Source organism: Triticum urartu, chromosome 1A (assembly GCF_056163025.1).
Source record: "Triticum urartu cultivar PI428250 chromosome 1A, HENAU_Tu73, whole genome shotgun sequence".
Classification (NCBI taxonomy): domain Eukaryota; kingdom Viridiplantae; phylum Streptophyta; class Magnoliopsida; order Poales; family Poaceae; genus Triticum; species Triticum urartu.
The window spans coordinates 345,793,577-345,820,256 of NC_141873.1; the positions used below are offsets into that span (position 1 = coordinate 345,793,577).

At 44.3% G+C, this 26,680-nt stretch overlaps 1 protein-coding gene across 1 annotated transcript in view; it reads right to left on the reverse strand.

The window, feature by feature from the left end:
* Window positions 1–237: 237 nt before the first annotated feature.
* LOC125532432 (uncharacterized) overlaps window positions 238–26,680 on the reverse strand; it is a 68,867-nt gene continuing 42,424 nt past the window's right edge. The window contains exons 2-6 of the mRNA XM_087538550.1: window positions 4,117–4,381; window positions 3,802–4,045; window positions 3,324–3,483; window positions 1,540–1,649; window positions 238–817 (exon numbers count right to left, since the gene is read on the reverse strand). Of these exons, the coding sequence (XP_087394676.1) occupies window positions 3,824–4,045; window positions 4,117–4,381 (487 nt within the window). The 3' untranslated portion in view covers window positions 238–817; window positions 1,540–1,649; window positions 3,324–3,483; window positions 3,802–3,823. The remainder of the gene's footprint in view (window positions 818–1,539; window positions 1,650–3,323; window positions 3,484–3,801; window positions 4,046–4,116; window positions 4,382–26,680) is intronic.

Genomic DNA, 26,680 nt, shown 5'->3' on the forward strand with positions numbered 1-26,680 from the left:
TTTTACTCCCTCTCTTTCCTTCTCGCTCATGATAGTACAATCGAAATTTATGTTTCTTTCCTTTCTGCTTTATAAGAGCCAAATTTACTCCTTTTTATTCCTTATCTTTCCTTATGAGTGGAACATTTTATTTCCTTTCTGCTTATATAATAGCCGAATTTGCTCCTTTTAATTCCTTCTCTCTCCTTCCTAGGACCCACTTCTTGAGTTGCTTATTGATTTTAAATCATACACATATGGTATAGGAAACATGCCCATGCGTTCCACCAGGAGAAGATTAACATACAAATTAAATATGATTTGGATGGAGATTAAGATTACACAACAAAATAATATCTAAATGGCTATTCCGCAAGAGGCAACCATGTTACCACCCCTCAGGCCACTATTGTCATTCGGTTGATACCCAACAGCCCATTACCATTGGCAAAATTGAGAGCTATTAGCCTTAATGAATGCAGCACATGCATTTTTCTTATTTTTATCAGGTAACATATATGTAGAGGACCAGCTGGCATCTATAACTCTCTAATTCATTGAAACTTCTTCGCGATCTGCTTCTTTAGTATCATCTCCCTTGTGTAAACATCAAGAAAACTTCTCCATGTTCTGCTTCCTTAGTAGCGTCTCCCTTGTGTAAACATCAGGAGAGAGATACTTGGAAGGCTTGACACAGTGGTCATCATGAATGTAGTAGCAGCAAGAAGTGCCAATAAGACTTTTGATTGACTGCATAGGGAGAAAATGGAAATTAGATCACTTTGTAGTTTGTATAATCAAAAGAGTTTAGGGTCAAATCCCTGTTGCACGAATTTTCCTGTAAAAAGGATGAAAACACACATTTAGTTCAGAGTGAAACTAAGGTTAAGCAAGAAAATGTTCTTTGCTACAGATTAAGCTAGTCTTATAGCATCTTGAAGCAGAATAAGTGAGAATTTCTACAACTTTTTGGAAAGGTAGACCGCCATATCAAAGATATGATGCTTAATAAATTCTGACGACCATAACTAACTTTAGAAACAATAGAAAAAGTGATTCACATCATATTTCCCTTGTGATCTAGATTCTAGGTTTGTCTCAGGTGCAAGATGAAAAATTTAATTGCTTTCGAGAACATAACTACATAAAAATAGCAAATGAAGAAACCAGATGCTGCCTGCACAACCCAGGTTTGCAGCATACAAACAGTTGCACGCAAAGCATATGACTACCACATGAAAATCTTCCTCATAAGGAACAAATTGATGCCAGATGTATAAAAGAAATAATCCCCCCCCTACCCCCCCCCCCCCCCCCTATAAGATTGCTCAATTAGGAATAAAATACAGTTAATACGGTGTCCCCCCTATAAGTTATAACTGTCATATATGTATACATTCGATGATTCCCATCTAAGAAGTATGCAATGTGACGAAAAAGAGTAAGATCATCAAGCAATAACTGTCAATTTGTCATCTTACCAATTCAATCATAGTCACTATCACTACAATTAACAACAAAGCACATCTAATCATCCTTAGAGAAGTAGCATAGACCAACCTTTTCAACTGATTCTTATCGCAGGAGGGTCCAAATTCCTGGAGCTAAAACATCGCGGCGTTAAATGGCAGTAACACTGTTCTTGGGCTCAAGATGCTACCATGGTTACCCTAGAGGACAAGTAAATAGGATTAAAAATGTCTAATCATTAATTCATTGGCAGTCAGCTAGTATTTCTGGACTTAAACCCTCCACACTCTCGATGTGAATCACAAATGACTTTGAGTTAAAAGAAAATGTTCTGAATAATAGTTACTAACAAAACCTATGAGCCAATGTTTTTACAACACCATTGAATAGAGTTCAGAGTTTAAGTATGTATGCCACGACACACAGCTGCCGCAGAGACGATGCGCAGGTGGTCACTATCACAAATCAAAAAATTATAGCAATTTAGTATTACTTGTCTGAACTGTACAAATCTCTGAAAGTATGTATAAACTGAGAACTCCTGGAGTTTACTATTATCAGAAAAGCAGCAGGTACCAGTGGCCTACATCCAATGAAAGGTTACACAGATTGATGTTGATTGAAGAAATATCCAACAACGTTGGACTAATCACCATAATCTAGCGAGCTTCTATCTACTGGGCAATTCAGAAATAATAAACTGAAACAAGAGCAATCGAAAACTACATTGTCTGCCAACACTAATCAGATCAACACAACCCGGCCATCAGCATTTGTGTGAATGGACAAAAGTTATGGTAACCCTGTCTGACTTATCTTCAGTTCTTCACATAAGGTTATCTTTACTTAACACAAAGCGCATAGATAAATCAACTAAATCAGAATTTCTCAATGGACGGAAGTTATAAAATAATGTCTGAAATGAATGCACAAAAGGAGCATCTCCAGAACAAATAGGTGCGTAAAGTACATCAAAAGAAAAACGCTTGGTGTGCATCTACAAGTCAAATAAGAAGGCCTATCAGCTCCTACATACATGAATACAAACAGGTTACATTGGGATTAACTATCAGCAAGTAAAACCAACATCCGAGGGAAAAGTTGAACAAAAGCTCTTTCTACCCTTTAACAAGATCATTCTGTAAATCAGAATTCATTCATTATCTTTCTACCCTGGCTCCAGCAGTTAGTGTTACTCTTGGATGACTGTAGAAGCTAGCCGACTGAAAAACCACACCAGTACAACGTTGTGTGCTCGGTCCACTTTTTGTTTCAGTAATTTACACATTATCGATTTTGTTCAGTTAGCCACTAAATGTCCAGCGGTTATCCAATAAAATGTGTTCACTTTGGGAGTCAGTAGCAGTTAGTGTGTATAAGCTCTGGGAGTTAGCTTGCATCATGTAGAGTTTGCTCTTGTAAAAAAAATGGAAAAATAGATCAAAACATAAAACTACGACTGTGAACATCACTTCCTTCGGTGGAAATCGCTCCAGTAAAATTTGCAACTACATAAATTGTTCATTTTGGGCAACATATTATTTTAGAATTACAAGAATTGCGTATATACTTTGCCATATTGTGCACCCTTCTATGAATTGTTCCACAAAACAAAGTATAAATTGTAATAGGTAACATCTGATGCTAAGCCATCTTGGTGCATAACACACACAAAAATATGATTTTATCTGTTGGATGTGACATAACATAGATGGGTCAAATTTCAGGGGCTTCTATCTACTAAATTCAAAGTATAAATTCAGAAACAATAAACTGAAACAAGAGCCATCAGAAGTAGCACCAATTCAGAAACAATAAACTGAAATAGGGGCTTCTATTTCTATCAACTGATTAGCTTTCAAGGGGATACATACCTCTGGTGTAGCCACCGCAGGCGACATTGAACGGCTCAATGGATGTGCTTCTTCTGCCGGCAAACTTGGCGGAGGTAACATTGGAAGTTTCTTCGAAACTCACAATGATTCATCACACAAAAAAAGTAGCATAGCAGCCATGTAGATATCATATATATCTCTGTTAAGAAGAAATAAGGAATATTACAAAGCTTAAGAGGAAACTCGCCTCTGCCACTTTTGGGTTTACACAAGTGTAATCCACTCGCTCACTAAGAACTTACATGGCATTTCTAGTGTAACTATTTTATGAGCTTACAAATAAAAGCACAAAAATGAAAATAGCACATCATAATACACTGTTTGTGTTTGGAAGGATATCAATTAAATAAAAATAGATCTGTTAATGGACTTGTTTGTGTAGTAGCAGAATTTTGTTCAAAATAAAACTGGACTTGTGCTAATGGGAGAGACAGAGAGTAGATGGGGGTTGCTTGACCTATCTTGGTGTAGCAGAGGCGTCATCCGAGGAGGTGCTTATGGCTAGGGTTCCTCCCTGTTGACCTGCATGGGAAGGGAAGGAAACGAGATGAGGAAGGGACGGGAAGGGGAGGGGAGGGGATGTGGACAAGATAGAACCTTGGAGCTGCAGGTCCATGGCGTCCTCCACATCTCCGTGAAGAAGCCCTTGATGGCGGCGACCATGGTGGATGGGGAATTCCCATGGCGTGCTCCATCTGCATCTGCAGCAGAGGACATGAAGAGAATGTGACGTGTAGGGGTGGTGGATCCCAGCCAAGAAGGAAGGAGGGACGAACCTGGGCCGCCGGAGACGCGCCGGCGAAGCCCTGCCCGAAACCCTAGCCATGGGGGTGGCGTTTCGAGCGGGCGGTAGAGGCCGGGAGCGGAGAATCTGGCCGGAGGGTAGGGAGGAGCGGACTGTGGGGAGTTGGGGGGCGTGCTGCGCGGCGTCGGAGCTCGCCGGAAGCTGCCGGCGTGGGTGGTGGCGGCGGCGGCGAGGAACTTGAGCGAGAGGGAGAGGAGGCGAGCCCGTTCTCCTCCTTTGGTCGTGTTTTTTTCTTTACCCAAATTTGCTCGGACCGCGGGTTGAATAATCCAAACGACAGGGTGTTTTGTGCAAAAACGAATCGTTTTCCCCGATCCACTTAAACAGGGACTGCGGGTTGAATTCTTGAAAACAGAGGGGCTTTTTTGTAAGATCGCCCAAGAGGTATGCGTCGAACACTTGGCATAAGAAATAGCAAAAGTAGGATCATGCGTATACAAGTCTTTTATGTGCTAAAAGCCAATGACATCCAATTCAAGTTGAGTAACAAGCATGCATATGCGGGAAAGAGCACCCGCCACAACATTTTCCTTACATTTAATGTACTTGATGACATAAGGAAATGACTCAATGAATTCACTCCATTTAGCATGACGCTTGTTCAACTTAGATTGACCCTTAAGGTATTTAAGCGTTTCATGATCGGTATGAATGATAAATTCATGAGGGCGAATATAATGTTCCCATTCATGCAAAACTCGCACTAGAGCATATAACTCTTTGTCATAGATGGGGTAATTGAGTTGTGCTCCGGAAAGTTTCTCACTAAAGTAGGCTATGGGGCGCTTCTCTTGCATTGACACACCTCATATGCCATTACCACTAGCATCGTAATGAATCTCAAAGGGTTTGTCAAAGTTTGGTAAAGCAAGCACGAGAGCATGAGGAAGCAAATTCTTAAGCTCATTGAATGCGGTATCTTGGGATGGTCCCCAAACAAAGGGTGCATTCTTCTTGCTCAAAGCATGCAAGGGTGAAGCAATGGTGCTAAAGTTCTTCGCAAATCTACGGTAGAAACCGGCTAAACCAAGGAAGCTACGCACTTGATGCAAGTTGATTGGTTGTGCCCAAGTTTTAATAGCATTGGTCTTAGAGTCATCAACATGAACACCCTTAGAGGATACAACAAAACCCAAGAAAATGAGCTTATCAACGCCAAAAAGGCATTTTTTTTCCATGTTAGCATAGAGATGCTCTTTTCGAAGAGTTTGCAAAACGGTTCGAACATGGGTGACATGATCTTTGAGAGATTTGCTATAAATAAGGATATCGTCGAAGTAGACCACAACAAACTCACCAATGTAAGGGTGAAACACATAATTCATAAGACACATGAAAGTACCCGGTGCTTCCGATAAACCTATAGGCATGACTAACCACTCATACAAACCAAACTTTGTTTTAAAAGCGGTTTTCCATTCATCACCCTCTTGTATACGGATTTGATAGTAACCACTTTTAAGATCAATTTTGGAAAAGATAGTGGCACCGCTAAGTTCATCAAGCATAACATCAAGGCGTGGAATGGGGTACCTATAGCGAACGGTGATAGCATTGATAGGTCTACAAACGGAACACATGCGAAAGCTACCGTCTCTTTTTGGCACAAGAATGACCGGAACGACACAAGGACTCAAACTTTCATGCACATGTCCATGGTCTATGAGATGTTTTACTTGCCTTTGTATTTTTTTGGTTTCTTCGAGGTTGACTCGGTAGGGAGCTTTGTTCGAAAGTGGTGCTCCGGGGATGAGGTCGATGCGGTGCTCGATGCCTCGTAGTGGAGGTAGTCATGGAGGTAGCTCGTCGGGGAAAACATCTTGGAATTCCTGCAAAAGAGAAGACAACACTAGAGGTAGATCGTGAGAGGTGTTAGCTTTTGATGCCTCGTCCTTGCACAAAAGGACATAGTGTAGGACACTTGATGGGTTCTCACACACTTCTCTTGTCTCACTTTTGGTGGCAAATAGAACTAGGTTCTTTTTTTCACTCATCGTGGAGGCACTCAATTTGGGCTTGTGGCGCTCACTCTCTTTTTGGTGGTTCACTCTCTCACTATTCTCTCCACGGTGGGTGGCTTGCTTGTCGGCGATCACTTGGCTTGGAGACATAGGGCGAAGTACGTACTCCTTTCCTTTCATCTTGAAGATGTAGTGGTTCGTTCGGCCGTTGTGGATGACACCTCTATCAAATTGCCATGGTTGTCTGAGAAGAAGGTGGCAAACGGTCATTGGAATGACATCACACTCCAAAGTGTCTTCGTAAGCTCCGATTTTGAAGGAGACTCTCACTCTATGCTCGACTTGTATAGTGCCGGAGTCGCTTAGCCATTGAACTTTGTAGGGATGTGGGTGCTTCGTCTTGGGCAATTGGAGCTTGGAGCAAAGTCCTTCACTTGCTAAGTTATGACAACTCCCTCCATCGATGATGACCTTGACGGACCTTCCATTGATGTCGGCCTTGGTATGGAATATGTGGCATCTTTGGTCTTCTTCTTGGTGATATTAAAGAGTCAAGACCTTGGAGACAACGAGAGCGGGACTTGAATCTTCATCACAAAAGACTTGTTCCTCTTCATCGTTCACTTGTCGGTGCATGGCGACTTGCTCAAGTGCTTCCGTTTCTCCTTCACTCATGGAGTTGTATGTACCATCGTCGTTGAGGATCATGGTCCTCTTGTTGGTACACTCAAAGGACTTGTGTCCTCGGCCTCCACGTGTGAAGCATTTGAAGGAACTTGTCTTGACGGTCTCATTGGTTGGGGTAGATGATGATGAAGCTCTCGGCTTGAAGTTGCTCGTAGTAGGAGGATGACTTGAGGTTGTCGAAGCTTTCTTGTAACTCAACTTGTCGGTGTTGCTTGTAGAAGGCTTAGTTGATTTAGAAGGTGTTGGAGTCGTTGAAGCTTGGGTGTTGGAGAAACCGTATGACTTGGATGAGAACTTGGCATACTTGAAGTCATCTTGCACTTGACGTTCCTCTTTGGTAGCTTGATGCACTAGCTCGATGAGGTTCGAGTATGGTTGGAAGTCGGCGATCTTCTTGATGGGATAATTGAGTCCATTCAACAAACGTGCCATAGTTTGCTCATCATCTTCCATGGCATTGGCTCGTATCATTGCAATCTCCATTTTTTTGTAGTATTCTTCAACGCTCTTGGTTCCTTGCCTGAGGAGTTGGAGTTTCTTGAAAAGGTCGCGGTTGTAGTATGTTGGCACGAAGCATGCTCTCATGACATCCTTCATTTGCGCCCAAGTAGTGATGGGTGGTTCACCTTTTGCCTCTCGGTGCTCATTGACTTGTTCCCACCAAACGAGTACATAGTATTGGAACTCAAGGGATGCCATCGTGATCTTATTCTCTTCTTCATAGTTGTGCAGGAAATATACCGTAGAGGCAATAATAAAGTTATTATTTATTTCCTTATATCATGATAAATGTTTATTATTCATGCTAGAATTGTATTAACCGGAAACATAATACATGTGTGAATACATAGACAAACAGAGTGTCACTAGTATGCCTCTACTTGACTAGCTCGTTGATCAAAGATGGTTATGTTTCCTAACCACAGACATGAGTTGTCATTTGATTAACGGGATCACATCATTAGGAGAATGATGTGATTGACATGACCCATTCCATTAGCTTAGCACCCGATCGTTTAGTATATTGCTATTGCTTTCTTCATGACTTATACATGTTCCTATGACTATGAGATTATGCAACTCCCGTTTGCCGGAGGAACACTTTGTGTGCTACCAAACGTCACAACGTAACTGGGTGATTATAAAGGAGCTCTACAGGTGTCTCCAAAGGTACATGTTGGGTTGGCGTATTTCGAGATTAGGATTTGTCACTCCGATTGTCGGAGAGGTATCTCTGGGCCCTCTCGGTAATGCACATCACATAAGCCTTGCAAGCATTGCAACTAATGAGTTAGTTGTGAGATGATGTATTACGGAACGAGTAAAGAGACTTGCCAGTAACGAGATTGAACTAGGTATTAAGATACCGACGATCGAATCTTGGGCAAGTAACATACCGATGACAAAGGGAACACCGTATGTTGTTATGCGGTCTGACCGATAAAGATCTTCGTAGAATATGTGGGAGCCAATATGAGCATCCAGGTTCCGCTATTGGTTATTGACTGGAGACATGTCTCGGTCATGTCTACATTGTTCTCGAACCCGTAGGGTCCGCACGCTTAACGTTACGATGACAGTTTCATTATGAGTTTATATATTTTGATGTACCAAAGTTAGTTCGGAGTCCCGGATATGATCACGGACATGACGAGGAGTCTCGAAATGGTCGAGACATAAAGATTGATATATTGGAAGCCTATGTTTGGACATTGAAAGTGTTCTGGATGAAATCGGGATTTTACTGGAGTACCGGGAGGTTACCGGAACCCCCCGGTAACCTAATGGGCCTTAATGGGCCTAGTGGAGGAAGAGGAGAGGAGGCCTAGGGGCTTCCGCGCGCCCCTCCCCCCCCAAGTCTGAATTGGATAAGGAGGGGGGCGGCGCCCCCCCTTTCCTTTCTTCCCTCTCTTCCTTCTTCCCCAAGTCCTAATCCAACTAGGGAAAGGGGGGGTCCTACTCCCGGTAGGAGTAGGACTCCTCCTAGGGCCGGCCGCACCCCCCCCTTGGATCCTTTATATACGGGGGCAGGGGGCACCCCTAGACACACAAGTTGATCTCTAAGATCGTTCTCTTAGCCGTGTGCGGTGCCCCCTTCCACCATAGTCCTCGATAATATTGTAGTGGTGCTTAGGCGAAGCCCTGCGACAGTAGAACATCAAGATCGTCACCACGCCGTCGTGCTGACGAAACTCTTCCCCGACACTTTGCTGGATCGGAGTCCGGGGATCGTCATCGAGTTGAACGTGTGCTAGAACTCGGAGGTGCCGTAGTTTCGGTGCTTGATCGGTCGGGCCGTGAAGACGTACGACTACATCAACCGCGTTGTCATAACGGTTCCGCTGTCGGTCTACGAGGGTACGTAGACAACACTCTCCCCTCTCGTTGCTATGCATCACCATGATCTTGCGTGTGCGTAGGAAATCTGTTGAAATTACTACGTTCCCCAACAGTGGCATCCGAGCCTAGGTTTTATACGTTGATGTTATATGCACGAGTAGAACACAAGTGAGTTGTGGGCGATATAAGTCATACTGCTTACCAGCATGTCATACTTTGGTTCGGCGGTATTGTTGGACGAAGCGGCCCGGACCGACATTACGCGTACGCTTACGCGAGACCGGTTCTCCCGACGTGCTTTGCACAAAGGTGGCTAGCGGGTGTCAGTTTCTCCAACTTTAGTTGAACCAAGTGTGGCTACGCCCGGTCCTTGCGAAGGTTAAAATAGCACCAACTTGACAAACTATCGTTGTGGTTTTGATGCTTAGGTAAGATCGGTTCTTGCTAAGCCCGTAGCAACCACGTAAAACTTGCAACAACAAAGTAGAGGACGTCTAACTTGTTTTTGCAGGGCATGTTGTGATGTGATATGGTCAAGACATGATGCTAAATTTTATTGTATGAGATGATCATGTTTTGTAACTGAGTTATCGGCAACTGGCAGGAGCCATATGGTTGTCGCTTTATTGTATGCAATGCAATTGCGCTGTAATGCTTTACTTTACCACTAAGCGGTAGTGATAATCGTGGAAGCATAAGATTGGCAAGACGACAACGATGCTACGATGATGATCAAGGTGTCGCGCCGGTGACGATGGTGATCATGACGATGCTTCGAAGATGGAGATCACAAGCACAAGATGATGATGGCCATATCATATCACTTATATTGATTGCATGTGATGTTTATCTTTTATACATCTTATCTTGCTTTGATTGACGGTAGCATTTTAAGATGATCTCTCACTAATTATCAAGAAGTGTTCTCCCTGAGTATGCACCGTTGCAAAAGTTCTTCGTGCTGAGACACCACGTGATGATCGGGTGTGATAGGCTCTACGTTCAAATACAACGGGTGCAAAACAATTGCACACGCGGAATACTCAGGTTATACTTGACGAGCCAAGCATATACAGATATGGCCTCGGAACACGGAGACCGAAAGGTCGAGCGTGAATCATATAGTAGATATGATCAACATAGTGATGTTCACCAATGAAACTATTCCATCTCACGTGATGATCGGACATGGTTTAGTTGATTTGGATCACGTGATCACTTAGAGGATTAGAGGGATGTCTATCTAAGTGGGAGTTCTTAAGTAATATGATTAATTGAACTTTAATTTATCATGAACTTAGTCCTAGTAGTATTAGCATATCTATGTTGTAGATCAATAGCTCGCGTTATTGCTTTCATATGTTTATTTTGATATGTTCCTAGAGAAAATTGTGTTGAAAGATGTTAGTAGCAATGATGCGGATTGGATCTATGATCTGAGGTTTATCCTCATTGCTGCACAGAAGAATTATGTCCTTGATGCACCGCTAGGTGACAGACCTATTGTAGGAGCAGATGTAGACGTTATGAACGTTTGGCTAGCTCAATATGATGACTACTTGATAATTTAGTACACCATGCTTAACGGCTTAGAATCGGGACTTCAAAGACATTTTGAACGTCATGGACCATATGAGATGTTCCAGGAGTTGAAGTTAATATTTCAAGCAAATACCCGAGTTGAGAGATATGAAGTCTCCAACAAGTTCTATAGCTAAAAGATGGAGGAGAATCGCTCAACTAGTGAGCATGTGCTCAGATTGTCTGGGTACTACAATCTCTTGAATCAAGTGGGAGTTAATCTTCCAGATAAAATAGTGATTGACAGAATTCTCTAGTCACCATCACCAAGTTAGTAGAACTTCGTGATGAACTATGATATGCAAGGGATAACGGAAACGATTCCCAAGCTCTTCGTAATGCTGAAATTGACGAAGGTAGAAATCAAGAAAAACATCAAGTGTTGATGGTTGACGAGACCACTAGTTTCAAGAAAAGGGCAAAGAAAAAAAGGGGAACTTCAAGAAGAACAGCAAGCAAGTTGCTGCTCAAGTGAAGAAGCCCAAGTCTGGTCCTAAGCCTGAGACTAAGTGCTTCTACTGCAAAGGGACTGGTCACTGGAAGCGGAACTACCCAAGTATTTGGCGGATAAGAAAGGATGGCAAAGTAAACAAAGGTATATTTATATACATGTTATTGATATGTAGCAACCCCTCAGTATTTGATGCTAGTTCAGTTGCTAAGATTAGTAACTCGAAACGGGAGTTGCAGAATAAACAGAGACTAGTTACGGGTGAAGTGACGATGTGTGTTGGAAGTGGTTCCAAGATTGATATGATCATCATCGCACACTCCCTATACTTTCGGGATTAATGTTGAACCTAAATAAGTGTTATTTGGTGTTTGCGTTGAGCATGAATATGATTTGATCATGTTTATTGTAATATGGTTATTCATTTAAGTAAGAGAATAAATTGTTGTTCTGTTTACATGAATAAAACCTTGTATGGTTACACACCCAATGAAAATAGTTCATTGGATCTCGATCGTAATGATACACATATTAATAATATTGAAACCAAAAGATGCGAAGTTAATAATGATAGTGCAACTTATTTGTGGCACTGCCGTTTAGGTCATATTGGTGTAAAGCGCATGAAGAAACTCCATGCTGATGGAATTTTGGAATAACTTGATTATGAATCATTTGATGCTTACGAACCATGCCTCATGGGCAAGATGACTAAGACTTCGTTCTCCGGAACAATGCAGCAAGCAACAGATTTGTTGGAAATCATGCATACTGATGTATGTGGTCCGATGAATATTGAAGCTCGCAGCAGGTATCATTATTTACTGATCTTCACAGATGATTTGAGCGGATATGAGTATATCTACTTGATGAAACACAAGTCTGAAATATTTGAAAAGTTCAAAGAATTTCAGAGTGAAGTGGAGAATCATCGTAACAAAAATAGAAGTTTCTACGATATGATCGCAGAAGTAAAATATTTGAGTTACGAGTTTGGCCTTCAGTTAAAACAATGTGAAATAGTTTCACTACTCACGCCACCTGGAACACCACAGTGTAATGATGTGTCCGAAATGTCATAATCGTACTTTACTTGATATGGTGCGATCTATGATGTCTCTTACAGATTTACCGCTATCGTTTTGGGGTTATGCATTAGAGACAGCTACATTCACGTTAAATAGGGCACCATCTAAATCCGTTCAGACGACACCGTATGAACTATGGTTTGGCAAGAAACCTAAGCTGTCGTTTCTTAAAGTTTGAGGTTGCAATGCTTATGTGAAAAAGTTTCAACCTGATAAGCTCTAACCCAAATCGTAGAAGTGCATCTTCATAGGATACCCAAAAGAAAATGTTGGGTACACCTTCTATCACAGATCCGAAGGCAATATATTTGTTGCTGAGAATAGATCCTTTCCAGAGAAGGAGTTTCTCTCGAAAGAAGTGAGTGGGAGGAAAGTAAAAAACTTGATAAGGTAATTGTACCTTCTCCCTTATTGGAAAGTAGTTCATCACAGAAATCTGTTCTTGTGACTACTACACCAATTAGTGAGGAAGCTAATGATGATGATCATGTAACTTCAGATCAAGTTACTACCGAACCTCGTAGGTAAACCAGAGTGAGATCCGCACCAGAGTGGTACGGTAATCCTGTTCTGGAGGTCATGTTACTTGACCATGACGAGCCTACGAACTATGAGGAAGCGATGATGAGCCCAGATTCCGCGAAATGGCTTGAGGCCATGAAATCTGAGATGAGATCCATGTATGAGAACAAAGTATGGACTTTGATTGACTTGCCCAATGATCGGTGAGCCATTGAGATTAAATGGATCTTCAAGAGGAAGACAGACGCTGATAGTAGTGTTACTATCTACAAAGCTAGAATTGTCGCAAAAAGGTTTTCGACAAGTTCAAGGTGTTGACTACGATGAGAGTTTCTCACTCGTATCTATGCTTAAGTCTATCTGAATCATGTTAGCAATTGCCGCATTTTATGAAATCTGGCAAATGGATAAACAAAACTGCATTCCTTAATGGATTTATTAAAGAAGAGTTGTATATGATGCAACCAGAAGGTTTTGTCAATCCTAAAGGTACTAACAAAATATGCAAGCTCCAGCGATCCATCTATGGACTGGTGCAAGCATCTTGGAGTTGGAATATACGCTTTGATGAGATGATCAAAGCATATAGTTTTATATAGACTTGCGGTGAAGCCTGTATTTACAAGAAAGTGAGTGGGAGCACTACAACATTTCTGATAAGTATATGTGAATGACATATTGTTGATCGGAAATAATGTAGAATTATTCTGCAAAGCATAAAGGAGTGTTTTGAAAGAAGTTTTTCAAAGAAAGACCTTGGTGAAGCTGCTTACATATTGGGCATCAAGATCTATAGAGATAGATCAAGACGCTTGATAAGTTTTTTCAATGAGTACATACCTTGACAATATTTTGAAGTAGTTCAAAAATGGAACAGTCAAAGAAAGAGTTTTTGGCTGTGTTACAAGGTGTGAAATTGAGTAAGACTCAAAGCCCGACCACAACAGAAGATAGAAAGAGAATGAAAGTCATTCCCTATGCCTCAGCCATAGGTTCTATAAAGTATGCCATGTTGTGTAACAGATCTATTGTATACCCTACACTGTGTTAAGCAAGGGAGTACAATAGTGATCTAAGAGTAGATCACTGGACAGCGGTCAAAATTATCCTTAGTGGAATAAGGAAATATTTCTCAATTATGGAGGTGACAAAAGGTTCGTCGTAAAAAGTTACGTCGATGCAAGTTTTGACACAGATCTAGATGACTCTAAGTCTCGATCTAGATACATATTGAAAGTGGGAGCAATTAGCTAGAGTAGCTCTGTGCAGAGCATTGTAGACATAGAATTTGCAAAAATACTTATGGATCTGTATGTGACAGACCCGTTGGCTAAAATTATCTCACAAGCAAAACATGATCACACCTCAGTACTCTTTGGGTGTTAATCACATAGCGATGTGAACTAGATTATTGACTCTAGTAAACCCTTTGGGTGTTGGTCACATGTCAATGTGAACTATGGGTGTTAATCACATGGTGATGTGAACTATTGATGTTAAATCACATGGCGATGTGAACTAGATTATTGACTCTAGTGCAAGTGGGAGACTGAAGGAAATATGCCCTAGAGGCAATAATAAAGTTATTATTTATTTCCTTATATCATGATAAATGTTTATTATTCATGCTAGAATTGTATTAACCGGAAACATAATACATGTGTGAATACATAGACAAATAGAGTGTCACTAGTATGCCTCTACTTGACTAGCTCGTTGATCAAAGATGGTTATGTTTCCTAACCACAGACATGAGTTGTCATTTGATTAACGGGATCACATCATTAGGAGAATGATGTGATTGACATGACCCATTCCATTAGCTTAGCACCCGATCGTTTATATATTGCTATTGCTTTCTTCATGACTTATACATGTTCCTATGACTATGAGATTATGCAACTCCCGTTTGCCGGAGGAACACTTTGTGTGCTACCAAACGTCACAACGTAACTGGGTGATTATAAAGGAGCTCTACAGGTGTCTCCAAAGGTACATGTTGGGTTGGCGTATTTCGAGATTAGGATTTGTCACTCCGATTGTCGGAGAGGTATCTCTGGGCCCTCTCGGTAATGCACATCACATAAGCCTTGCAAGTATTGCAACTAATGAGTTAGTTGTGAGATGATGTATTACGGAACAAGTAAAGAGACTTGCCAGTAACGATATTGAACTAGGTATTAAGATATCGACGATCGAATCTCGGGCAAGTAACATACCGATGACAAAGGGAACACCGTATGTTGTTATGCGGTCTGACCAATAAAGATCTTCATAGAATATGTGGGAGCCAATATGAGCATCCAGGTTCCGCTATTGGTTATTGACTAGAGACATGTCTCGGTCATGTCTACATTGTTCTCGAACCCGTAGGGTCCGCACGCTTAACGTTACGATGACAGTTTCATTATGAGTTTATATATTTTGATGAACCGAAGTTAGTTCGGAGTCCCGGATATGATCACAGACATGACGAGGAGTCTCGAAATGGTCGAGACATAAAGATTGATATATTGGAAGCCTATGTTTGGACATCGGAAGTGTTCCGGGTGAAATCGGCATTTTACTGGAGTACCGGGAGGTTATCGGAACCCCCCGGTAACCTAATGGGCCTTAATGGGCCTAGTGGAGGAAGAGGAGAGGAGGCCTAGGGGCTGCCGCGCGCCCCTACCCCCCCCCCCCAAGTCCGAATTGGACAAGGAGGGGGGGCGGCGCCCCCCTTTCCTTTCTTCCCTCTCTTCCTTCTTCCCCAAGTCCTAATCCAACTAGGGAAAGGGGGGGAGTCCTACTCCCGGTAGGAGTAGGACTCCTCCTGCGCGCCTCCTCCTAGGGCCGGCCGCACCCCCCCCCCTTGGCTCCTTTATATACGGGGGCAGGGGGCACCCCTAGACACACAAGTTGATCTCTAAGATTGTTCTCTTAGCCGTGTGCGGTGCCCCCTTCCACCATAGTCCTCGATAATATTGTAGTGGTGCTTAGGCGAAGCCCTGCGACAGTAGAACATAAAGATCGTCACCACGCCGTCGTGCTGACGGAACTCTTCCCTGACACTTTGCTGGATCAGAGTCCGGGATCGCTATCGAGCTTAACGTGTGCTAGAACTCGGAGGTGCCGTTGTTTCGGTGCTTGATCGGTTGGGCCGTGAAGACGTACGACTACATCAACCGCGTTGTCATAACGCTTCCGCTATCGGTCTACGAGGGTACGTAGACAACACTCTCCCCTCTCGTTGCTATGCATCACCATGATCTTGCGTGTGCGTAGGAAATTTTTTGAAATTACTACGTTCCCCAACAAGTTGTGCAAGTAGAAGATTTTGTCGACCTTCAATGCCCCTCTTCGGGATCATTGCTGCCATTGAACTTGGGCATGGTGAACTTTAGCTTGCCGTAGCGTTGCTCTTCATTGTGTTCGGGTCGAGGTGATGACGTCCTAGACGAGGAGGATCATCTCTCACAACTCGCTCTTGTCTTGGAGGATTTCCAATGTCTTCTTGTTCTTGTTGAACTTGATGTTCTTGGTGAGCTTGTGGAGGAACTTGTCGAGCTTGACGTTGCACGTGAGCTTGATATATTCGTTCGTGAACTTCTTCGTGAAGTGCTTCTTGATGTTCACGAGCTTGTCGGCCTCGGTTGGCTACGGCTCAACTTGATTCTCGGAGGGCTTGTTGCACCTCAAGTGCTTGAGCTTCTCGTAATTGTTGCTCTTGACGTTGTGCCTCGGCATCTTGTGATTCTTGGTGTAGTCACGCTCGCTCTTCCTCTTCGTGTTGGCGTTGTCGTTGTTGTTCTCATGCTTGCGCAAAGGTAGCTTCATTTTGACGATGTCGTTGTTCTTGAGAGTTGTTGTCGTGTAGAGGGTTGTGGTTGGCTTGACGATCTTGGCGTGTGGCACGACGAAGAGTGTTGGATGTTGGTGTACTTGAGCTGGAGATGGTGTAGTCAGAGTGTCGACTTGAGCGGCTCCGTCTTGATGAGGACGAAGTGGAAGAAGAGCGGTTGAGCAACAAAGCACAAATCTCGTCCATTCTTGCATCATTCTCTTGCTTGTGGTCATCGAGCTTGTGGTCCAAGTAGTCTCTTGTACGTTGCTTGAAGAGTCGCAAGTCGGTGGCGAGGTTGTCGATGCGTTCGCTCATTGCTTGTTGTTCTTGATGCAAAGCACGTTGTGCACCAAAGAGGTGGCTCTTTGTGACATAGGAGTTCATGTCGTCGTCTTGCCCGATGAAGAGTGGGTTGGTAGAAGTACTTGGCCTATCCATCATTCCAAACAAATATGTGAGTGGGAGAAGGAGCAGAACTTATACAAAATGTACCTTGATCGATGTTGAAGATGGATCAAAGATCACTCCAATGTGGAACAAGGAAATAGCACAATTGGTACCAATTCTTGTCGGTTTCTCACACCTACATAAGTAAAAGCTTATGGTGGAGCTCGGTTAGGATGGTGGCACAAAATTTGATGCAATTGTTAGTGAGCTTCAATAATGCTGGAAAAGATTCGCAAATTTGCAATGCAATAAGTAGACTAATAGCAAAGTATGGTACACGGAAACACACACGCAAAGAGATGAATGGGGTCGTGCAACCAAGATGAGCCAAAATGTGGAATCCACGAAAATGCTCTTGTTGCACAACACTAGAGAGACGCTAGCACGATTGCACCATAGGCGGATACGAAGACTTGTGCACAACCTACTAAGCAAAAATGCAACGGCTTCTATTCCAAGTATGCTCTATGTATGGTATTCCTATGATATGATCCAAGATGATCTAGTATGACAATCTTAATGTTGTATAATGCTATGGTTCTTGCTTAAAAGCTCTTTGCTTATCTTTCCCTTTTGCTTAAAAGCTTGTTTGGCTCTTTGTTGTTTGAGCTCTTTTCTCATGCAATGCTTCACGAACCAAGATAGCAATTGTGTATGCTATGACAACCTTGTGACACAAGAGATGATACCAAGAGATGCACCAATGATATGTATGTATGCTATAGGAAGTATGATCACTAATGTGCACAACTCATGTTGCCGGCAATACTCGAAGGCTAGTCTCGATGGGTAAGATACGCAAAATTGGGCTATGATGGCTATCAATGTAATGGCAAGAATGATGTATCACTATACCAAGACGAGTTACCATTCATGCTTACGGTATGGTGTCAAGATGGTGGAGTGGTCGTTGTCGATGACGAATCCGTGGCGAAGATGAGCGGCAGTGATGTTGATGTTGACCCGTACCTAAATAGCTGAAACACAATAGGACACGGAACCGCAACTCAAATTCTCAAAGCAAAACGTGACAAAATTGTCGGAGTTGGTAGTGGTAAGCGATGGTGGTGTATGCGGTATATGGCGGTGCTATGCGGAGGTGGTGGTGGTATGCGAAAGTGTATGTGGGCATGGATGTCCGGGTTTGATGGCTGGATGTCCGGGTTGTCGGGCCGGATGTCCGGGCTCTGGATCCGTGGACGAACTCGATGAACTTCGCGTGGAGAGGTCAAATCTGGGGCAAAATTCAGAGGAATTTGTGGATGGAAATTGGGGAAAAGATGAAGGAAAGCTAGATCTACCTGCAACACATGAAATCCGCGGATCAAATCCAACAGAACTTCATCACACCAACAAATCACAAAAAAATTGGGGGGCTATTTTTGTGGGGAATTTTCAAATTAGGGACAAAATCAACAAAAACAAGGCTAGAAACACAACGGGAAGGCTCCGAAATCATGATCAACATGGCTATAGATACCAAGATGATGTAGGGTGGAACCTTAGATGGCTGATCTTTCATGAAAGGAGCGGATCCCGCGATGAACACGAAGAACACGAGGGGAAATCACAAAGGGGAACACAAGAGAAACAGTCAAACCAACAAGTATGATCACACATGCGCTAGATCCATGAACACAAAAGGAGATAAAAGATCCACGATCAACAAGGGACGATACACGGTAACCAGTTCTTCTCCAAAGGAGGTCTTGATGGGGCCACCCAAGAGGGGGTCTTGAATCCAAGGGGATCTTCTCCGAAGAGGTGCCGCGGTCTCTCTCGTGGAGTAGATCCGTAATGGATGAGCAAAGCTCTATCTCTAATGAGCTACTACTTTGCTAACCCTAAAACGTAGTTAGGAGGAGAGTATATATAGTCTAGGGGGGCGAAAGGGTACATGGGCCTCGGCCCTTTACTGTGCGCAGACAGACGGGGCCAGACGTTCGGGCGTCGGGCCGGATGTTTGGGCCTTCACGAGGGGCCGGATGTCCAGGCTGGGGTGGCCGGATGTCCGGGCTGAAGTGGTTCAACTTCAGGTGTGTTCTGCGACGGGCGCCAGATTTCTGGGCAGTGGCTGGATGTCCAGGCTGGAGCGGGGCCGGATGTCTGGGTCCTGTAGCTTTGGTTGCTGGACCGTTGTTATAGTGGATGTCTCCAGCAGCCGGATGTCCGGGGTTGGGGCCGGATGTCCGGGCCTTGGAGCTGCCTTCTTCTCCTTTCGTTGGTTCTCTTCATCCATGGACTTGGCGGCTTGTCCATCTTCACATGCATCTTCATGAGGGTCCTCTTGGTACCTAATCATGCACAACAACTCGGACTTAGGTAGTAGCCATGTCTCGAGAGAATCATATGTAATATCACTAAGGAGAGAAGTCACCTCGGTCTCGAGAGCTCTAGCTCTAGCTCGAGTCATAGGTCCTCTTGGCACTTCGTGAGACGATGGTAGGTCCATGGGGATGACCGTAGGATGCTTCGCATCAAAAGGAGTTTTTCAAAGAAAGACCTCGGTGAAGCTGCTTACATATTGGGCATCAAGATCTATAGAGATGGATCAAGACGCTTGATAAGATTTTTCAATGAGTACATACCTTGAAAAGATTTTGAAGTAGTTCAAAATGGAATAGTCAAAGAAGGAGTTCTTGCCTGTATTGCAAGGTGTGAAGTTGAGTAAAGACTCAAAACCCGACCATGGTAGAAAATAGAAAGAGAATGAAAAGTAATTCCCTACGCTTCAGTCATAGGTTTTATAAAGTATGCTATGTTGTGTACCAGACCTATTGTATACCTTAGCATGATTTTGGCAAGGGAGTACAATAGTGATCACTAGACAGCGGTCAAAATTATCCTTAGAGGACTAAGGAAATATTTCTCGGTTATGGAGGTGATAAAAGAGTTCATCATAAAGAGTTACGTCGATGCAAGCTTTTACCACCGATTAGATGACTCTAAGTCTCGATCTAGATACATATTGAAAGTGGGAGCAATTAGCTTGAGTAGCTCCGTGCAGAGCATTGTAGACATAGAAAAATTTGCAAAATACATACGGTTCTGAATGTGGCAGACCCATTGACTAAATTTCTCTCACAAGCAAAACATGATCACTCTTTGGGTGTTAATCACATAGCGATGTGAACTAGATTATTGACTCTAGTAAACCCTTTGGGTATTAGTTACATGGACATGTGAACTAATCACATAAAGATGTGAACTATTGGTGTTAAATCACATTACGATGTGAACTAGATTATTGACTCTAGTGCAAGTGGGAGACTGAAGGAAATATGCCCTAGAGGCAATAATAAAGTTGTTATTTATATTTCCTTATATCATGATAAATGTTTATTATTCATTCTAGAATTGTATTAACCGGAAACTTGATACATGCGTGAATACGTAGACAAACAGAGTGTCCCTAGTATGCCTCTACTTGACTAGCTCGTTAATCAAAGATGGTTAAGTTTCCTAGCCATAGACATGTGTTGTCATTTGATGAACGGGATCACATCATTAGAGAATGATGTGATGGAAAAGACCCATCCGTTAGCTTAGCACTATGATCGTGTAGTTTGTTGCTATTGCTTTCTTCATGACTTATACATGTTCCTATAACTATGAGATTATGCAACTCCTGAATACCGGAGGAACACTTAGTGTGCTATCAAATGTCACAACGTAATTGGGTGATTATAAAGATGCTCTACAGGTGTCTCCGATGGTGTTTGTTGAGTTGGCATAGATCGAGATTAGGATTTGTCACTCCGATTGTCGGAGAGGTATCTCTGGGCCCTCTCGGTAACGCTCATCACTATAAGCCTCGCAAGCAATGTGACTAAAGAGTTAGTTACATGATGATGCATTACGGAATGAGTAAAGAGACTTGCCGGTAATGAACTAGGTATGAGGATACCGACAATTGAATCTCGAGCAAGTAACATACCGATGACAAAGGGAACTACGTATGTTGTTATGCGGTTTGACCGATAAAGATCTTCGTAGAATATGTAGGAGCCAATATGAGCATCCAGGTTCCGCTATTAGTTATTGACCAGAGATGTGTCTCGGTCATGTCTACATAGTTCTCGAACCCGTAGGGTCCGCGCGCTTAACGTTTGATGATGATTTGTATTATGAGTTATGTGATTTTATGTACCAAAGGTTGTTCGGAGTTCCGGATGAGATCACGGACATGACGAGGAGTCTCGAAATGGTCAAGACGTAAAGATCGATATATTGTAAGGCTATATTCGGACATCGGAAAGGTTTCGAGTGATTTGGGTATTTTTTGGAGTACCAGAGAGTTACGGGAATTTGCCGAGGGAAGTAGTGGGCCTTAATGGGCCATACGGGAAAGGAGAGAAGGGCCTCAAGGGGTGGCCGCGCCCCCCCATGGCATGTCCGAATTGGACTAGGGAGGGGGCGGCGCCCCCCTCTCTTTCCTTCTCCCTCTCCTACTCATTCCGTCTCTCCCCTCTTGGAAAAGGATGGGGACTCCAAGTAGGATTGGGAATCCTAGGCCGACCTCCTCTTCCCCGCTCCTTTATATACGTGGGGCACCCCAAAGGCACTCCAAGATTTGTCTTAGCCGTGTGCGGTGCCCCTCCATAGTTTTACACCTCGGTCATATCGTCATAGTGCTTAGGCGAAGCCCTGCGCCGGTAACTTCATCATCACCGTCACCACGCCGTCGTGCTGAAGGAACTCTCCCTCAGCCTCAACTGGATCAAGAGTTTGAGGGACGTCACCGAGATGAACATGTGCAGATCGCGGAGGTGCCGTGCGTTCGGTACTTGGATCGGTTGGATCGCGAAGACGTTCGACTACATCAACCACGTTACTAAACGCTTCCGCTTTCGGTCTACGAGGGTACGTGGACACACTCTCCTCGCTCGTTGCTATGCTTCTCCTAGATAGATCTTGTGTGATCGTAGGATTTTTTTTGAAATACTATGTTCCTGACAGAAACCAATGTTATTAATACCGTAACCCTGGAGGAGTACATAAGGGACACTTTCCAGAATGTTTCAGACTCCGAAAAGGAATGGGTATGTGGTACGGTAAGTAAACCGACTCCAAAACAGTTCTAATAGAAAATTTTCTCCGTTTTGGAATATTTAAGAAAATAGTAAAATAAGAAGTAGTCCGAAAAGGACACGAGGCGTCCACGAGGGTGGAGGGCGCGCCCTACCCCCTGGTGCGCCCCCTGCCTCGTGGGCACCTCGTGTGCCCTCCGGACTCCGTTTTCTTGCACGATACTTCTTTAGGTCAGTAAAAATTCATTATATAATCTCCCAAAGGTTTTGACCACCGTACCGCGCAAATATCTCTTGCTCTTGTTTCGAGCTGTTTTTCTGATAGATCTAGATCACCATGACGTCTTCAAGCGCCCCGAAGGACAAGTTTTTTGAGAAGGTCATCAACCCCTACCTCGCGAAGGTGCTGCAACACCCTCAAACCATTGAGATGAGTGAGGGAGTGTGAGGGAGTCCTGGATTAGGGGGTATCCGGACAGCCGAACTATATCCTTTGGCCGGACTGTTGGACTATGAAGATACAAGATTGAAGACTTCGTCTCGTGTCCGGATAGGACTCTACTTGGCGTGGAAGGCAAGCTAGGGAATACGGATATGTATATCTCCTCCTTTGTAACCGACCTTGTGTAACCCTAGCCCCCTCCGGTGTCTATATAAACCGGAGGGTTTTAGTCCGTAGGACAACATACAATCATACCATAGGCTAGCTTCTAGGGTTTAGCCTCTCCAATCTCGTGGTAGATCAACTCTTGTGATACTCATATCATCAAGAATAAATCAAGCAGGACGTAGGGTTTTACCTCCATCAAGAGGGCCCGAACCTGGGTAAAACATCGTGTCCCCTGCCTCCTGTTACCATCCGCCTTAGACGCACAGTTCGGGACCCCCTACCCGAGATCCGCCAGTTTTGACACCAACATTGCCTCTGTGACGTCGCCGTAAGGAAGGATGCCTCATCTCGTTGTTAAAAACAACATTACCACCTGGGGACCTCTGGCTGTCGTCCAAACTCTCCGGCTAGGCAGTTTCGTCATGACTGCCTGTTCGGCCGCTGCACCGACGATGACTTCTCGGGTCATCAAAAACAGCCTCCACGTCGGCTCGGAATTCGCCGAGCAGATGGATCCAATGGAGCTCTCTTCCTTAAACGAACTCTTGGATCGCATCGCTGCCTTGGGAGTCGCTACGGACTATGATCGGATTGGGCTTAAACCCGATCAAAGGGAGATTAACTCTCCATCGTTCACCCGTCACGTTGCGGTGGTGGAGGAACAATGCGGCAACTCTTCCTCTATTTTGAGGACTAACTATGTCCGGATTCCTAAGCTCTCCGAGCCGGATACCCGCTTACGGGAGGACATCACCCAAGCCCTGAACCTAGAATCAGGCAGCGGTCCAGACTTATTGGGAAGCACTCCGGAACCCGAACTTCCAAGATTGGAAACTCCTCGGCCCCTGGATCTCAGATCAGGTAGGGGTTCGGACTCAAATCCACCCACTCACCCAGACATAAACGATCTTTCCCACATCAGGCAAGAGCCCCATGAAACAGTACATCATTATTGGGCCAGATTCCTCCTTGTGATGAACAAGGTTAAGGACTGTCGCGAGGAAGATGCAATCTCACTTTTCTGCAATAATTGCACGGACAAGGGAATCCTTAACGCCTTAAGTCGCCGTGACATATCATGCTTCGCTAACTTGGCGTCCATAGTACGAAAGTACTATGCGATGGAAAGCGCCTGGAAAACTGAAACGAAATTTTGGGATAATCCGGCTCCGAATATACACCTAGTCTGAAGTAAAAGGGTGCGCTATCATAAGACACCTGAGCTAGTTGCAAAGAAACAAAAACCCTCTATAGGGCATGGAACCGTACTGGAGGGATGGCCTAACGGACCCTGCAAAATTCATAGTGTAGCGGATACAATACCAACGCACAGCCTTAGAGCATGTTGGATACTCCGGTAGGTGGCCAAAAGTGGTGAGGATCTTCTTATACCAAATGATAGAGCACCATCCCGTGGATAACAATACGGTGTTAACAATCTTTGAGACCTTCGCGTCAAATAATAGGCGCAAGCGAACACTCTGCAGCATGGCCAAAATCTGCCACGTAGCAGCAATAAATCCATGGAGTGACACGGCTATTACCTTCAATGCCAGTGACGAACCTAAATTCCGAACAGCCCGAGCACCAGCCGCACTGGTCCTCAGTCCAATTGTGGATGGCTTTCGACTCACCAAAGTACTCATGGACGGCGGCAGCGGATTAAACCTCGTCTATGAGGAAACTCTTCAAAAAATGGAAATAGACTGGAACCACATTGAGCAAAGTAGCACAACCTTCAGGGGAATCATACCCAGTCGGGAGGCACGATGCGCTAGGAAAATCACACTAGATGTGGTATTCGGTACGCCAGAGAACTATAGGTCCGAAGAAATTACATTTCAAGTGGCCCCGTTCAGCAGTGGATACCACGCCCTTTTAGGACGTGAGGCGTTCACAATCTTCCAAGCCGTACCCCATTATGGGTACATGAAGCTCAAAATGCCCGGGCCCAACGGAATCATTACCCTCGCTAGTGATCCGGACATAGCACTCCGCGCCGAAAACAAAACAGCCGCACTAGCCCTCAAGGCATTATCCGAAGCCCTCTCGGCTGAGGAATTAACCACGCTACGCTCCACAGTGGATAGTGACGACGTGATCCTCGATAAGAGATCCAAGTCCACCTCTTTTAAACCAGCGGACAAAATAGTCAAATTCCAAGTCCACCCAACGGACCCTACAAAAACAGCCTCCATCGGGGCACAGTTAAACCCCGCCGTGGACGCCGCACTACGAGAGTTCCTGCGCGAGAATTGGGACATATTCGCCTGGCATCCCTCAGACATGCCAGGAATCCCACGCAGGCTGGCCGAGCATAGCCTCAATATCCTAAAGGGATTCAAGCTGGTCAAGCAAGCTCTTCGGCGTTTCTCTGAACCTAAGAGACAGGCCATGGGAGAGGAACTAGCCAAGTTATTGGAGGCCGGATTCATCAAAGAAATAAAACACCTGGACTAGCTAGCAAACCTGGTGATGGTACCAAAGAAGGATAAATCCTGGCGCCTTTGTGTCGATTTCAAGGACCTCAATAAAGCTTGCCCAAAGGATCCCTTCCCCCTCCCTCGCATCGATCAAATTATTGATGCTACCGCAGGACACGAGTCATTGTGTTTCCTCGACGCATACTTCGGTTACCACCAAATCAATATGGCGGAGTCCGACCAAGCCGCAACGGCATTCATCACACCATACGGTCCCTTGTGTTTCAACATAATGCCTTTTGGCTCAAAAACGCCGGTGCAACATATCAGCGCATGATTCAGACATGTCTGGAGAAACAAATCGGCAAAACAGTAGAGGCATACATAGATGATGTGGTTGTCAAAACCAAACACGTCGACTCTTTGATAGACGACTTGAGGCTCACATTCGACAACCTCCGAACATACGACATCAAGCTCAATCCAGAAAAATGTGTTTTAGGCGTACCAGCCGGAAAGCTCCTGGGTTTCATTGTCTCTAGTAGAGGTATTGAAGCTAATCCGGCCAAAATCCAAGCTTTGTCACAGTTGGCTACCCCAATAGACCTCAAACAAATCCAGAAGTTAACTGGATGCATGGCGGCTCTAAGCCGCTTTATCTCTTGCTTAGGAGAAAAGGCTTTACCCCTTTATCACCTCCTTCGGCGCACCAAACACTTCGAGTGGACGGACACTGCCACAGCCGGATTGGAAGAAATAAAGGCCATTTTGGCAACCAACCAATCCTGGCCGCGCCAAACATCGGCGAACCAATGTTGTTGTACATTGCGGCAACTCATCAAGTTGTAAGCACAGTGCTCGTCGTCGAACGAGAAGCTGACGGACATAAATTCCCTCTTTAAAAGCCGGTATACTATGTATCCACTGTCCTCACTCCATGCAAATCACGGTACCCACACTATCAAAAGATAGCCTATGCGGTATTCATGGCATCCCGGAAGCTGCGACACTACTTTCAAGAGTGTTCGATTACAGTAGCCTCGGAAGTGCCACTTAATGATATTATAAACAACCACGCCGCTACGGGCCGGATTGCTAAATGGGCCATTAAGCTCCTCCCGTTCGACATAACATACAAACATCAATGAGCCATTAAGTCGCAAGTATTGGCCGACTTTGTCGCCGAATGGACGGAAGCCGAACTCCCTAAAGAGTACGGCACATACTCCAATTGGATCATGCACTTAGACGGTTCTAAAATGCTGGCTGGTCTAGGGGCTGGCGTCATCCTGACGTCCCCAACCGGATATACCATTCAGTATGTACTGCAAATATTGTATACAGACTCCAACAACGCAGCCGAATACGAAGCTCTGTTGCATGGTCTTCGGATGGCAGTCTCCATGGGCATTCAACGCCTGGAGGTGCGTGGGGATTCAAACCTCGCAATATCCCAAATAAATGGAGACTTTGACGCCAAGGATTCAAAAATGGCGGCCTACCGAAACGCCGTCCTAAAAACGTCAGCTCGGTTTGAGGGGCTCGAATTTCACCATGTGGCTCGGGAA